The following is a 16,422-nucleotide window of genomic DNA, read 5'->3' as shown; positions in this document are numbered from 1 at the left end:
CTTTTTTTTCTTTTTAGATGGCTTCAGACAAACAGATAAACAGCCAAAGTGGATTAGATTTTTCTATAGAGGCAGCAACCATCAGCTGTTTCACCTTGTAACTAGCATATCATTGGGCAGCAGGAATGCTGGCAGACAGGTGGTCTAAATGTTGTAGTTAGCAGGGACAACGCTAGTATAGATTTACAGAAGAAACACCTTAACAAAAGATTTATGTCTCCTCGTCATAGCCCACCTGTTCCTCTAGGCTGTTACATGATATTTTGAGCTTCACAATCCTCATCTTTGTCTGTGTGTGTATGTGTGAAGAGGACAATATGGAGCTCTGTAATCATATTAAGCATGTAACTGGGATTATAAGAGTTTGTAGTGCTTGTAGCTTTTTATTAGGAGAATGAAAATTTCTCCTTTGAGACTCCCAGTAATTGGTTTCCTGGAGGGGGATGGATTTTCAGTTCATTTATGTCCTTGCTCACACCACCTGTCCCCCTCGTTCACAAATCAAATGTCTGTAAGCTAATTGTGCACACATCCACAAAATTAACTTAACTATCGTTAGCATATGAAACATAATGGTGAAATTTGGCTTGTGCTTGCCAGAGCTACGTTTTAAAATTCATATGCTCCATTTTTGTTCAGACTGTCTTTTAAAAGAAACATATTAATGGGAAAGAATAAGGTGTTGTTATATGTATTATTTAATAGCAGCAGCAATGTACAGTTTTCTGCTATGTGGTAGGTCTTTGATATCTTGTTTTACAGAAGGGAACTGAATCTCATCGTGAGTGTCACTCCCTTGGCCACCCAGAATTATTCCACGCCTAACCTGGGATCTGAACTTGAGCTGAAGTTCAGTTATTATCTACTTCGTTCTGCCCGGACACTGAGGTCCAGCGCTGAGGGCCTTCTGGCGGTTCCCTCGTTGCGAGAAGCCAAGTTGCAGGGAACCAGGCAGAGGGTCTTCTTGGTAGTGGCGCCCGCCCTGTGGAACGCCCTCCCATCATATGTCAAAGAGAAAAACAACTACCAGATTTTTAGAAGACATCTGAAGGCAGCCCTGTTTAGGGAGGCTTTTAATGTTTAGTAGATTATTGTATTGTATTTTTCTCTTGGAAGCTGCCCAGAGTGTCTGGGGAAACCCAGCCAGATGTGCAGGGTATAAATATTATTATTATTATTATTATTATTATTATTATTATTATTATTATTATTATTATTATACTGGACCACACACTGATGGGTTGAAAGGTGGAGACATGAATGTAGGCATAAGGAACTTTTTTTACAAATGAGTGAGGTAAACAGTAATGGTATATGGACTCTTCTTTCTAACACCTCTATCCCATTTCTGAGCTTAGTTCTTCAAATGCCACTGACTGAAGATGAAAATTAGGAGGTCAAACAACTGATGAGCAAAGGAAGTGAATCTGCATTTTCCTTCATCTACCAGGGGGAGTCAATAGCAGTAGAAATATGTATGCAGGATGCAACCCCCAAATTTCCTGTGTCCAGAGCAGCTGTCTACCAGCTCCATCTGGTACACATGCTGAGACCCTACCTGCCCACAGACTGTCTCTCCAGAGTGGTGCATGCTCTAGTTATTTCCCACTTGAACTACTGCAATGCGCTCTATGTGGGGCTACCTTTGAAGGTGACCCAGAAACTGCAACTAATCCAGAATACAGCAGCTAGACTAGTGACTGGGAATGGCCGCTGAGACCATATAACACTGGTCCTGAAAGACCTACATTGGTTCCCAGTACGTTTCTGAGCACAATTCAAAAGTGTTGGTGCTGACCTTTAAAGCCCTAAATGGCCTCGGTCCGGTATACCTGAAGGAGCATCTCCACCCCCATCAATCTGCCCGGACACTGAAGTCCAGTGCCAAGGGCCTTCTGTCGTTTCCCTCACTGTGAGAAGTGAAGTTACAGGGAACCTTCTCGGTAGTGGCACCCGCCCTGTGGAACACCCTCCCATCAGATGTCAATGAAATAAACAACTATCTGACTTTTAGAAGACATCTGAAGGCAGCCCTGTTTAGGGAAGTTTTTAATGTTTGATGTTCTATTGTGCTTTTAATTCTGTTGGGAGCCGCCCAGAGTGACTGGGGAAACCCAGCCAGATGGGCAGGGTATAAATAAAAAATTGTTGTTGTTACTATTATTATTATTTATTGCTAGAACTTGGTTTCAGAGGAGTTGGCAAGGACGGCCATAGTTTGGTGGTACAGCATCTGCTTTGCATGCAGATTAACCCAGGTTCAATTCTTGGCATCTCCAGCTGCCTGGGAGAGACCCCGTTTGAAACTCAGGAGAGCCACTGCCAGTTTGTGTTGTTGGCATCCGTCCATCTTGGGAGACAAAGGAGGAGTGTGCCTTTTGGGGGTGAAGTCAAACCATTGGACAGTTTCAGTGGCTGTAGAGTTCCGCCAGTTTGTGAAACTTGGGTCTCCAGCTGTTTTTGAACTACAGTTCCCATAATCTCTGACCACTGGTCCTGCTAGCTAGGGAAGATGGGTGTTGTAGTCCAAAAACAGCTGGAGACTCAAGTTTGGGAAACAATGGTGTAGACCAGGCATCCCTAAACTGTGGCCCTCCAGATGTTTTGGCCTACAACTCCCATGGTCTCTAGCTAACAGGACCAGTGGTCAGGGATGATGGGAATTGTAGTCCAAAACATCTGGAGGGCCAAAGTTTGGGGGTGCCTGGTGTAGACCATACTAAATGGGCCAGTGGTCTGACTTGGTTGGTATAAGGCAGCTTCCTATGTTTGTTTTAAGTTCAATAAAAGCCATTGCAGGGCCTCTGATCAACATCTCCCCTGTTCTTGGCCTCCAGTGTGTAGAGTCTGAAGCACCTGCCGGTGGAATGACACCAGTGTGGTTTCCTGTACCTGCACAAAACCCAGGTGGTATCTGTCCAAGTGTGGGCACTCAAAACTCCCACTTGCCAGAGGGCAAGATAAGTACCAGTATGTGTAGTCATCATTGATCAGAGATCTTGCAGGGATATCTCCCCCCCCCCATGTTTTATGTTGATCTCCAGTGGAAGGAGATGGAAGTTGAGGCGCAAAACCATAATCCTTCAAAAGTTTCATTTTGTATCTCCTGCAAATGTTAGCAAATGTTAGCTGGTAGCTCCCAAACCCTCATCAACACAGGATTTATTACCAATTGCAGTAAGGCTAATCTAGTATCTTTTCTACATAAATATTCCTCAGAAAACCAATGATACACTCGGCATTAAAATACAGTGTGCTTCCCTTCAAAAGCAAGTCTTTTTTGCATGCATTTATAATCTGCAATCCTGATTCCCTTTATGTTTTTTGGAATTACTTTCAAACAATTCCATGGTTGGCAACAAATGGATCTTATTTGCGAGTGAGATCAACCACCAACAGATACTTTGGCACAAATACTTTTGTGTGTTACTTGACCAAACTATATGCTATTAAGGGGCAGCAATGAGAGAGCAGCTGTTGCTAAGGAAAGCAGCTGACATAAACCTAGAAGACAGACGTCGTAACCATTTGTGCTAGTTAAATAGCTGTTTAAATGCCTTTTTATAAGGATACATTGTTATTAACATCTGCTTGCACTTAATCTAAAGAATGGTTTGGAACAGCAAGCACCTGCTGGATTAAGAGAAGGACAGACTTTTGAGAAACTGTAACACATCTTTCTTGTACAAGGTCCTAAGCTGAAGTCTGTGAATTCACAGGCCTGCAGCTCCCTCATGCAGGCAATGATCAGATAGACGAGCTTTTGTGAGGAAACTTGAGGGGCTGAGACAGCTACTAAGCCCCTGCATGGGCCACTGTGGCCAAAGAGGTCACTTGGGCATAACTGCTCCTTCAGAGACCGTGCTCCTTCCAAAACCAGGAGGTAGAGAGGGAGGGCTGAGGCAGTGATAAGGTCAGGATAAAGCAAACACACTAGTTTGGTTCTATCAGTGTATTTGCACTGTGCAAACCTCCCTGCTTCCTTGCTCCTCCTGGTAGGCAGCAGTGATGCAACTGGCTGAAGGTGACTGAGCACTGCCACCTCACTCCGCCATCTGCTACTGCCATTACCCCATTGCTGGGAGGACGAAAAGCAGATGGGCTGATTTTCAAAGCAGAGAAGAAAGGGTAAACCTGGATATGAAAGAGTTTTTAAGTCCCTCTTTGCCTCACCTTCCAGGTCTTCTGCTTTAGACTAGCCTCTGCAGTTTCATTTTGTAAATGGGCCCAGACTACACATGTGGGGTGATGGTTTGAAAGCACCCACGTCAAAGCTCCCTGTATAGAGTAAGCCCACAATTTGCGCTGGCTCTACTTATGCAAGCACAACCTTATGCAGGCGGGATAAATAAGTAAATGGAGAGCCAGGGAAACCCACCATTCTCTGCTCTCCATTTATTTCCTGAGCACCCAGAAGATTTTCCTTGCTTGACAGACTTTGGGAAGGCGGCACAAGGACTCTGGAACACTGCCAGAGGCCCCTTGCTGCCTTCCCAAGGCGGGGTAACCAAGGCTTCGGGAAGGAGGTATGCATAACCCTGGAACTGGACCCCTGGAACTGAATCCTTGCATAAGTGACAGGCCTACTGTATAGCAATTTAACATACTGGGAAGATGTGATATAGCTCAGGAGTCATTTCAAGCATGAATTTTGATGCTGTGTGGACCAGATTTCCATAGGAGTTTGTCAGTCTGTTTGAGTGTGGCTCCTCAGCGGGACACATGCTAATGGAGGTAACTTACAACTATTTCACTGGCAGGCAAAAGCCAACAGGCAGTAAAAGGAACTACAGTCGTACCTTGAATCCCCAATGCCTTGGTACTCGGCTGCCAAATGCCACAAACCCGGAAGTGAGTGTTCCGGTTTGTGAACGTTCTTTGGAACCTGAATGTCCAACAGGGCTTCTGCAACTTCCGATTGGCTGCAGGAGCTTCCTGCAGCCAATCAGAAGCCATGCTTTGGTTTCCGAATGTTTTGGAAGTCAAATGGACTTCTGGAACAGATTCCGTTTGACTTCCAAGGTACAACTGTACAAGAAAAATACAAGAGAAAAAGCACACAATATTAACAGGAGGTGCTGCAAATTACATTGCTGATTAACAGCCTGGTGGTGTTTGCTTAAACTCCACAGTCTTCAGCGATACATACTTTTAAATAAGAATGCGTAGGGTTGTACCTAACTTTGTATTCTAATATTACATTATACCCTGTTTCTCATATTTTAAGACATACCCATAAAATAAGCCATAGCAGGATTTTTAAGCATTCAAGGAATATAAGTCATACCCTGAAAATAAGACATAGTGATAGGCACAGCAGCAATGTCAGCCGCGGCAGGAGGAGGAGGAAAAAAATAATACATCCCTTGAAAATAAGCCATAGTGTGTTTTTTTGAGGAAAAAATAAATATAAGACGTGTCTTATAATATGAGAAACACAGTATCTTGTCAGCCCTTGGGATGGTATAATAAGTGACCATTATTATCAGGTTGATTTTTTTTTACCATTAATCTTTCTTTCTATAATATTTGGTGCAAGTTCACATATCATGCATGGTTTAGCTGAAAGTGCATGTCCTGGAACAAGCCTTGGAAGATTAATAGAAAATTCCACATCAGAGTTGTTAATTGTAAAGACGACTAATCAGTTTAGGAATATGAATAATACAATTTGGTTCCCTGGAAGAATCTTTTTTATTTGTTTATGTCTTATATATTATTTTATGTAATACAGGTTGTAGCTCCTCTTTATGTTTATTCTTTCCTGAAACTACTTTGTGGTGGCCAATGGCTGTAAGCAGCAAATGAGACAGAAATCCAACATTGCATAAATCTAAACAGCTATTTTTTTTACCGACATCCGAACCTATTATTTGTTTTCTAACTGTGACCACCTTGAACCTTTAATATAATCACTGTATTCTAGGTTGTTGTTGTTTTATAATCATGCGTTCTACAATGAAATTACGGGATCAGTGCATATTCAGTCATGCCAAAAGTATAGTGCAGAAGAGTTTCTCGTGATTTGTGACACCATTTGTTTCTATAGTTCCAGACGCCTTTTTAAAATTTTCCTTATAGGGTCCAATCGCATCAGCAGCATCTGGGCTGTCTACTCTAGCGAGCAACCAGGGTCCTCCTCCACCTCCACCTCCTCCTCCTCCACCACCACCACCACCAGGACCTCCTCCTGTCTTTGATACAGAAAATGCAAAAGATGACGCAACTGCAACACGCTCAGCCTTATTTGCCCAGCTGAACCAGGGAGAAACAATTACCAAAGGTGCCAAGAAAATAATACATTTGCAATGCTGTAGATCAGGCATGTCAAATCTGCGGCCCTCCAGATGTTTTGAACTACAATTCCCATCTTCCCCAACCACTGGTCCTGCTAGCTAGGGGTCATGGGAGCTGTAGGCCAAAACATCTGGAGGGCCGCAGGTTTGACATGCCTGCTGTAGGTAGTCATTGTCTTTTTGTTTCTTCAAGAAACAAACACCAAGCAAGCTTTCATTAACTGCCATGTATCTTTAGGGCATAGAGCCACTGGTCAAGGAGACGTCGAGGAAGCTCAAAATGACATCCTGATTGCTTTCAGGACCCTGAGTACACAAAAGTAGTACATCATTTAGAAACCCGATGCCACTCTTGTATCATGAATTTGCTGTCAGTTGATTCTGGAGTCTCTTTTGATGTTGCACGCCTTTACATTTTGAGAAACATTAAGTTGTGTGCTCTTAATCAGACATAAAGCTCTCAGTTGGTAGAGCGTGAGGCTCTCAATTTCAGGATTGTGGTTACGAGCCCCACATTGGGCAAAAGATTCCTGCATTGCGGGTGGTTGGGCTATATGACTCTTGTTGTCCCTTCCAACTCTGTGACTCCATGATACTCTCTGAATAGAATCAGGCATAATGCTTTTCTGCAGGCAAAGTTGCATTAAAATACAAGTGCCTGCTGATTTATCAAACACAACACAATAGCAAAAGCTGGGCCACCATATCAACCAATCTGATGAAGGTGATGCTTTTAGGTGTACGAAGCTGCTATTTTTGTACAACTGCTTGTGGTTTTCTTAGGGCTTCGCCATGTCTCTGATGACCTGAAGACTCATAAGAACCCCAGTCTTCGGGCTCAGGGGACACTGATTCGATCTCCTACAAAAAGCCATGCACCAAATCTGACTACTCCCAAGCCTTCCCAGCAGAGCCACTGTCCTGTGTTGGAACTTGAAGGAAAGAAATGGAGAGTGGTAAGTTCAGCTCACCTATAACTAACCTTCACTGACCTTTACTGGAGTAAACTGACCTGGTTTACTGACCTTTCTCTGGAGTAAAAAGTGTGTGCAAAAGGTGTACAGTCGTACCTTGGAAGTCGGATGGAATCTGTTCCGGAAGTCCGTTCGACTTCCAAAACATTCGGAAACCAAAGTGTGGCTTCTGATTGGCTGCAGGAAGCTCCTACAGCCAATTGGAAGCTGTGGAAACCCCGTCGGATGTTTGGGTTCCAAAGAACGTTCGCAAACCGAAACACTCCCGGGTTTGCGGCGTTCGGGAGCCAAAACTTCCAAGTACCAAGGCGTTTGGGATCCAAGGTACGACTGTAGTAGTATACTGTATGAAACAGCACATTCAAGCTTCTCAATGTTTCCCTTTAAGTAAATGCCATTAGATGTTGGTGTAACTGTGCTCTGCATGAAATAGCATGCTGCCATATTTCCACAAAAGTAAGTAAATTGTGAGGAGGTGGAGCCCCACTTAAGAACATGACCTGGAATGATATGCACCAATGACGCTGAAAATAATTATGCAATCTTTGGGAAGAGTCCTCAGAATTGCTTATTTGCAAATATTGTTAGAAAGTTGGGTGTCACATCAACAAATTTGCAGTACAAAAATTGCTTCCAATATAAAAGTCAAACAAAGGCTGCATTTCAGTGCCGTTCTCTTGATGACGGGCACATTTGACTTATTATCACTGCAGGTAGTTTTTTTCTTTTTAAAAAAGGTGCTTATTTAAATTTCACCTAAAATGTTCGGAAACTCCACCCAAAATTGGATTAATTTCATTTGTTAAAATCTCAAACAATTAAACTTCAAAATCATTTTAGATAACTTCGTCTAGCCCAAAGAAATACACAAATTACCGATGCCATGCATTCCTGTGTTCATTCTCAAAACCCTCCTGTGGGACTTGGAGCTTGGTGGAAAAGCAGGTGATACACGAAAAGAACGTAGCTGCAGGTTAGATTCTCACCCACGTTTTGTGAGATAATAGTGGTTGGAAGAAAAGTGCAAATGCTACTATCCGTTAAGGCTAATCTGTGGTATGTTCCTCCTTTCCTTTCTCTTTAATGCAGGAATACCAAGAAGACAAGAATGACCTTTTAATTTCCGACACTGAACTCAAGCAAGTAGCTTACATTTTCAAGTGCAACAAATCTACATTACAGATGAAAGGAAAAATTAATTCCATTACAGTTGGTACGTGTGCTTATTTTTAGAGTGAAGACTAAGGCTGCAATCCTATGCACATATACCTGGAATAAAGCCCTGTTGAATAGTGAGACTTACTTTGGTGGGGGGAGGGGGGAATGTGCACAGGATTGTAATGAACATCCTACAAAGCTTTTGTAGGTGATAGCACTTTAAGACACAATTGTTACTCCTTTTGAATTTTGTGGGGATAAGAATGTGAATAAAATTAGCTAGATTCTCTGAGTTGATTCCAATGTTAGTAATACTCATCCATTAAAATTAATGGACATGATTAACATAACTCTGTTAATTTCAGTGGATCTACTCTGTGTAAATCTTAATTAGCTACAACCCGCAAACACTTGCAAGTTGTAGCAGTTAAATGCTTTCTCATATGTTCAACAATAGATAGAACTGAATACGTTTTGTGACCTTTTTTATCCCCCCCCTTTTTTTCAGACAATTGCAAAAAGTTTGGCCTTGTGTTTGACAATGTTGTGGGTATTGTTGAAGTGATCAATTCCAAGGATATTCAGATACAGGTAAGCACCCATTCATAACACTAATACAGGGAACCCAAAACAAGAAAGATAGACTTTCCTACTCTACCTGCTGAGGTTCCACTGATCATCAGCTTCCACAAACAGCTCCTCTTTGTATTTTTTTTAAAAAAAACATGCATGTTAGATCCAAAGATGCATTTAACACCATGTCTAGTTGGGCCTTTAAGTTAGTTATATCTCACTTGCTCTCATGCTCTACTTGTGAGCTTCAGCAACACTTGCACTATATTTATAACGTGTGACTATTAATTCTCTCCATTTTATAAATGCACCCACAAATGTGCTCTTTGTGACCTCAGGCAACCTTTGCTCTTTTATAGAGAAGGAGGGAGGGGATAAATATCACCAGGCATTGCTCTTGACAAGCAGTGACTCAGCCCATAAATCTGTGGCGTCCTTTACATCTGTTAAACTTTCAGTAAGAGCTGGCTAATATCCATCTGCTTAGTTCCCTATACCCCTATTCTATGGAATATCCCTCTTAGGGAGGTCCTCTGATCTACTTTCTCCTCTCCTTTAGGAGGCATGCAAAGGTCATTCTGTGCAGAGGTGACTGTGAGATGGAGAGGAGATAGGTTGTTGATGGATGACAATATTTTACAATCTAGGTACCTGAAGAACTGCCTGCAGACCTGCTTGATTGTTTAGGTTTTCCTCAGATGGATCTTGCTCCCCTTAGCTGTCTGCCTGGCACCTATTCTGATATTTTCAATGCCGGGGGGCGGGGTTTGCCAGAGAGCTGCATGTCACCTGATTCTGCTTCAATGGGAACACTGTTGAAATGAAAGTGGGTAACATGAGAGCAATGCTTGGCGAATTTTTTATGCAGCCATTCACTTGTTTGTAACATGGTGACAACGGACTATGGGGGCTGACTTCTGTATTGAATTACCATTGGAATTTGGCCGGTTTTAATTAAGCTCTGCCTGGCCTGGTGTAAAAAAACCCACACTTCTCTGTTGAGGTTAACATCTTTTTCTTTACTATTTTGATTTGTTATAAAGTCCTTTGATTGTTCTGCAGGTAATAGGGAAAGTGCCAACCATTTCAATTAACAAGACTGAAGGCTGTCATATATACCTCAGTGAGGAATCATTAGATTGTGAGATTGTGAGTGCTAAGTCATCTGAAATGAACATCCTTATCCCAAAGGATGGTGATTATGTAAGTGTGATATTTTAAAACTTTCTGATACAAATTCCTGAAATACACACTGAATCGTATACTGACAGCAAGTTGCTCCGAGGAAAACAGTCTTTTGGATTAAAGTAAATCGTTTCTTGAATACAGTATAATTAATATATACTCATTTCTCTCTCTTTCTTTTTGTTCTGGTGTCTCTGTATGTAGTGTTAAGGTTTAGACTTATTATAAGTTATTGTTAAGTTTAAGTTAAGTCTGCTGCAACTGGATTTCTTTTGGGCAGCACCAATCCTGAATGTATTGGATTTGTGACCATTATGCTCATTTGCCTTCAGTAGCAGTAAAGCTCTGCTGGATGAAATATTAATTGCCCCTGGTCTATTTTTTTGGGAATCCTGCAACATGTTTTAAGTTTTAACTCTGCTAACTATACATTGAAGTCTGCTCTGGATCAATATTGAGTAGAATTTCAATGACAGCATTTTCTTACTTTTTGGCATTTATGCTATCCTAACCTGGGATGGTTGTCATCAAATTACATCGAGGAGAAATCACAAATCTGCTAGTGCAACAAAAAATGCCACGCTTGTTCCCCCCCCCCCTGAATGTAATCAAGGTCCTTTATAGCATGACTGACTTATAAAAGCCTCCTCAGTCATGTGCCACTAACAGTGAGTGCATCAGTTTCCATAACAGCCACTTGTTTGACCAACTGACATTGTCAATCTTGCATCCATATAGAAAGAATTTCCTGTTCCTGAACAGTTCAAGACATCGTGGGATGGATCCAAGTTGGTCACTGATCCTACAGAGATTGTGGGTTAACTTCCTAGGGCTGGACAGAAACCACTGACCACAATCTCCAAAGAAATCTATCTTAAAACAACAGCATGAAGCAGCAGCACTGGTTTGTAATGAGTGATAAGCCTTCCAGCCGCTACTTTGTGTTCTGGAAACCATACGCTGTATTACATAGTATTTTTTCCTCCACTGAGACTATCTCTGGAGGAAAAAAGTATACTGATGTACACAACTATGTCTGAGGGAGGCATGAACGTTCATTTTGCCATGACACACTTTGAAAACACTGCACAGCCCCTGTTCACTTTTTGTAGGCATCCTGATATTCTCAACATGTCCACAATTTGACTTTGTTTGCAAATAGGTCATACAAATGTCATGTGAATGTATAAATGTTTTTTAAATTAACTATTCAGGTTACTGGCTATTTCACTGCATATAGGAAGCCAAATGTCTGCATGATACACTTTTGTCATGTTTCAGTGCATTCCTTTTTTAATGTTTTGACCGGTTTTAAAAAAACTGCAGTAGGTTACGATGTTCATTTTAGATTTCAGTTCATTCATGTATCACCCAATAAACCTGGAGCCCAAGAAGTCTGTAGTTCTTATATGTCTTTGCGCTTCTGAAAGTGGAAAAGGTAATGGAAACAGCTGCTCACGGAAAATAAAAGCTAGATATTTTCAATTTCTTATTCCCCTTAACCATCTATTTTTAACAAGGAGAGTTTGCTGTTATCTTTGTTTCTGTTCAATTTTGTTGATGTTAGCTCAGAGATAATTTATAGAAAAAGTTATTTTAAACTTAAGTAAATCTGCATTCTACTGAGTTCCCCCCCCCTCACTTCTCCCCTGTCCATTATAACATTTCCTTGTTTGTGGGCTTTACTGTTTACTTGGGTCAAACAGTATTTAACAACCTAATCTGAAAAAAAATTTTTTTAAATTATTTGATAACATAAAGTGTCTTAGCTGAATGTTAAGCATCGTTTCTCCTGGATCTCACAAATGCTAATTATTCCTATGTCTGGAAGGAACGAGAAGACAATAAAATGCAGTGGCTTCTGGGGTAAGGCCAAAGCTTACTACTTGCTACCCTACCAAACATTAATGAAGACATGGTTATATAATGGTATCAGACTAAGTCACAATCTGAAATCAATATACTTGCTATTACATTGTTAACATTAGTGCACTGATTTCAGTAGGTGCACTCTGAGTTAGTTTTCCATTCAAGGAATAGGATTTTGCTTCAGAAATGCTAAGAGCTATTTCACACTTGGATGTTATGCCTCTTCCTGTTTTGTATGTAGTATCCCCACTCTGCCTGCATACATCCACTCTATCATTGTGAAGGCTGTGTTGCTGAATAGCAGCAATTTTATTATACATCCTGGCCCCCATCTGTGAGAGTGCCAGCTTTTGCAATAAAATACACTTCCAGACCAGTGTCTGGAGATTAGAGTGGCTCCTAATAATACAGAAGTTGGTTATCCTAGTTATATATCTTATTTTGTGTACTGGGCAAGGGTGTATTTCTGCTTCTATTTCCATTTGTAAGGTATGCATGCATTTATTCAAAAATGTACGTTAAGAAAAGCCATAGACTATTTCTGAATAAATTTTGAACTCAGACTAAACGGATTGTATTTTGGGAGATGGGCTTGACTTACATGGTCCATATTTTTTAATTTGTAACACTAATGTGATGTGCAGTACATGTTGTAGTACATTTCAATACATTTTGAATTTTGATTACTTATACTACTTTGTAACAGTGAAATAATGGTAATATGCTTGCAAAGCTAGATCAGGATATAAATCGTGCCTACTGCACCTTACAAGATATGTAACCCCTTCGTTTTTAAATTATATTTGACTGTAGTACTGTACAGTATAGATACTACAACAAATAGTGCTCATGGAATAAGATTTTGCTATCTGATGTTTAATCTGTATGTATAATGTTGTTGTGGGTTTAGTACATGCCATTTTTCAGTAGTAAACCTGACATGACTAAAAATAAAATGGTAACTTGTTTAAATATAATGCATTGTAAAGTTTTTTTTTAATGCCTTTCATGTTCAAAATTTATGGGAGATTTGCATATATAATTTGCATTTAACTCACAAGCACTTACATCTGGAACGGAAAAAGAAATCTGTCTTCTTGACAACAGATGAACTGCACTGGGGTGAGTTTCCCAATGTTGTATAAACCACAACTGAAAAGATCCTAAGCAGAGTATGAGCTGAGAGTCAGCAAACGGAGAGGCTGAGAGGAAGACGCTACACAAAGCCCATCTGGTTATTTAGTGATTTATTTACTTAGATGTTGCCAATGTGTGTGGTACAAAGCACCATACTACAAACCCCAGTCCCCCACCAAAGGAGCTTACCAATAGGAATTTTGGCAGATCAGGATGTACAATAAGGTAAGGAAGGGAAAGGAATGTTAAAAGATATATGTATCCAATGCATCTCCAAATTTGCTCAAATTACATAATGAATGATGAGTATGTGATTTAAGCAGATTTAAGTTGAGCCAATGCAGAATTGAGAACCTTGAGGACACATGCACTATCCAGGGAAACATGAGACTACATGTTACGTTTTAATAAGAGGCAATTGACATTTGTATACTGGTTATAACATTTTGCATCCAAATTCTATAGTCAGACATAATGCTGCAGCAGTGAGTTAAATGGGACTTTATAAGCTGAGAGCTAACTGCACAATGAAGAACTTGATTTGTAAACATGCTGGGTAAAATACTCAGCAAAGTAGAGTATTGATTTGTATTGTGTAACTCTCAAGTGCTGAACATAATTCCATCACAATGTCAAAGCTGAAAATCGCATTGTAGGTACTTTCAAACTACAGGACGCCTATAAAAAGGTAAACGTGAAGGACCCCTGGACAGTTAAGTCCAGTCAAAGGAGACTATGGGGTGCAGTGCTCATCTCGCTTTCAGGCTGAGGGAGCCGGCGTTTGTCCACAGACAGCTTTCTGGGTCATGTGGCCTACATGACTGAATTGCTTCTGGCGCAATGGAACACTGACAAGAAGCCAGAGCTCACGGAAACACCATTTACCTTCCCATCGCAGCGGTACCTATTTATCTACTTGCACTGGTGTGCTTTCAAACTGCTAGGTTGGCAAGAGCTGGGACAGAGCAACGGGAGCTCACCTGTGGCGGGGATTCAAACCGCCAACTTTCCTATTGGCAAGTCCAAGAGGCTCAGTGGCTTTCACCACCTTCAGCAAATACTCAATGAGAATCGGCTTTAAAGAACATACGCTTGGGGAAATTATGTGTTTAAATGTGAATCAATTTGTGTTCTCACTTAGCAATTAAAAGCAGAATCTACAAATATGACTGTGAAAATATTTCTCACCTTCTAAAGCAAAAAAGCAAATACTGTACAGTATACCTGACTTTTACTTATCAACCATTGTTGAGATACTGACTCTGCATAGCCACCAGGTGGCAGAATAAGCACTAGAATGTAAACAATTCCCAAACACTCCTAGGAAAAAATGGGAAGTTAGTTTTGAAAATATGTTTGTTAAATTAAAAAAGAACAAATGATACTGTTAATTTTATCTTGAAGTGGGCTGCGAGATTTATATTTTTAAAACCTGAAACTATTTTATAATTTTAAGGGCAATCATTCAAATACAGACAGAGATAGGGAAAACAATCACTTGGGTCTCATGTCTAATTATTCGAATATATGTGAATACTCACAATCAAGTTAGAGTTAAGCACCAAGGAGTACATATGAATAAGGAATTAAAAAAAGTTGCTGATCCTAAAAGAGAATGGCAGCTTGCTGCTGTTCATCTCTAATATGCAGGTTACATTGGTGTGCAATTGAATTAAAATAATGTATCTCTAATAATGTTATGCTGCAGTCACCTTTGACTGGACTTAACCGTCCAGGGGTCCTTACATTACTTTTACCTGCTGTGGTGGCAATATACTGTTCCAGCAAACTTTCTTGTTCAGTGTTTGCATATTAATCAATCCCACTGAAAATTCAGCCAGAGATATTCCCAATTGCACATAGGATTGCAGCTACATTCTAAGACTGCAAATATGCACATTTACTTGGGAGTAAGCCTCACTGAACTCAGAGTAAATACAGTGGTACCTCTACTTACGAATTTAATGCGTCCCGAATGCACATTTGTAAGTCGAAAAAAATTGTAAGTCGAATCCCATAGGAATGCATTGGGAGAAAAAATTCGTAAGTAGAAGCAACCATATCTAAAAATTCGTACGTAGAAAAAATCCTATCTAAACCGCATCCAAGATGGCGGACGGAGCTCCATTCGTAAGTAGAAATATTCGTAAGTAGAGTTATTCGTAAGTAGAGGTACCACTGTACTGATAGGACTAGGCAGTAAGACTTCTATGCTCAACCTGAACTACAGTTTGAACTCAAACCTAAACACATTGACTTAAAAAGAAATATCCACCCATTACTCGTGGAGGATAAGGCTGGTAGTCACAATGGTTGTATATTATTTCTAGTACCAGAGGTAGTTTGCCTCTGAGTAAGAGCTGCTGGGGATCAGGAATGGCAGGAAGATGTGCTCATATCCTGAGACTTCTAGTTAGCTACTGCAAGAATGGAAAGCCAGACTAGATAGGCCTATGTTTTTACCCAGCAGGGACCTTCTTATGTTACTATTATATTATTGGAGACTAGATTCTTAGAATGATAACACATTTGCTTTCTACACTGATTTTCTAAAGCAGCCCAAACTTGTAGCAAAAACTCTCACAGTGAACACAATACTTCACTCAAAGTCTGATCCAAAAATACTTAGAAATGAGGTCAAGCAGCTGAAGCCAGCGAAACACATGGGCAAACGATGTTACAAAATAGGTTTGGCCTTACAGCCAAGAGATGTGCCAACTTATCCCAACAAGGCATTTGTTTATCTCGTTGGCTGCCAGGCAAGAGGGGATAAAGGATCCTAGAGGGTCAGGGAGCTGGGGACAGGTTGCTTCCAATGGATCCTTGTCTGCTTCAGATAATCTGGTTGAGCCTTCAAAACATAGTCCGGCATAGTCAGCAGCACCATACGCTGTACAACTGCCTGTTGCTTTCGCTGAAAACCTTTAGTCCCCTCTTCTAGAGAACTTGAAGGAGATAAAAAAGAGGATGCGCAAGTTGGAAGTACGCCTGGTCAAAGCTCACAGGTCAAACACGTTGCTATTCTAAGTGATCCTGGGCAGCTCGGCGCCTTCTGATCCCCACCTGCAAAGGGGTATGGCAGACCGCATGGGTTCGGAATGATAGGAAACCTGTTCCAGTCCAAGGACTTTGGCTGCCCTGCCTCTTTTCTTTGCTGCGGGCGGGGCGCAAGCCGAGCCCCCAAAACACCGAGCGGCGCAGCTGGGCGATACCATTTCACGTAGGGTCGT

General features: G+C 41.0%; 1 protein-coding gene across 4 annotated transcripts in view; it reads left to right on the top strand.

The window, feature by feature from the left end:
* CAP2 (cyclase associated actin cytoskeleton regulatory protein 2) overlaps positions 1–13,032 on the top strand; it is a 46,777-nt gene extending 33,745 nt beyond the window's left edge. For 3 of the 4 annotated variants that reach the window (XM_035125782.3, XM_088675211.1, XM_035125784.3), the window contains 6 exons: positions 6,082–6,283; positions 7,080–7,252; positions 8,360–8,483; positions 8,937–9,019; positions 10,064–10,204; positions 10,925–13,032. In XM_035125782.3, coding sequence (XP_034981673.2) covers positions 6,082–6,283; positions 7,080–7,252; positions 8,360–8,483; positions 8,937–9,019; positions 10,064–10,204; positions 10,925–11,008 — 807 coding nt within the window. In that variant the 3' untranslated portion in view covers positions 11,009–13,032. Of the gene's footprint in view, positions 1–6,081; positions 6,284–7,079; positions 7,253–8,359; positions 8,484–8,936; positions 9,020–9,560; positions 9,649–10,063; positions 10,205–10,924 lie in introns of all 4 variants that reach the window. The other variant, XR_015951384.1, reaches the window with a different exon arrangement.
* The last annotated feature ends 3,390 nt before the right edge of the window (positions 13,033–16,422 follow it).

The sequence above is a fragment of the Zootoca vivipara genome, chromosome 8 (assembly GCF_965207765.1).
Source record: "Zootoca vivipara chromosome 8, rZooViv2.hap1.1, whole genome shotgun sequence".
Lineage (NCBI taxonomy): Eukaryota > Metazoa > Chordata > Lepidosauria > Squamata > Lacertidae > Zootoca > Zootoca vivipara.
Note: the sequence above shows the minus strand (reverse complement) of the source record. Positions and strands in the feature narration are given on the sequence as shown.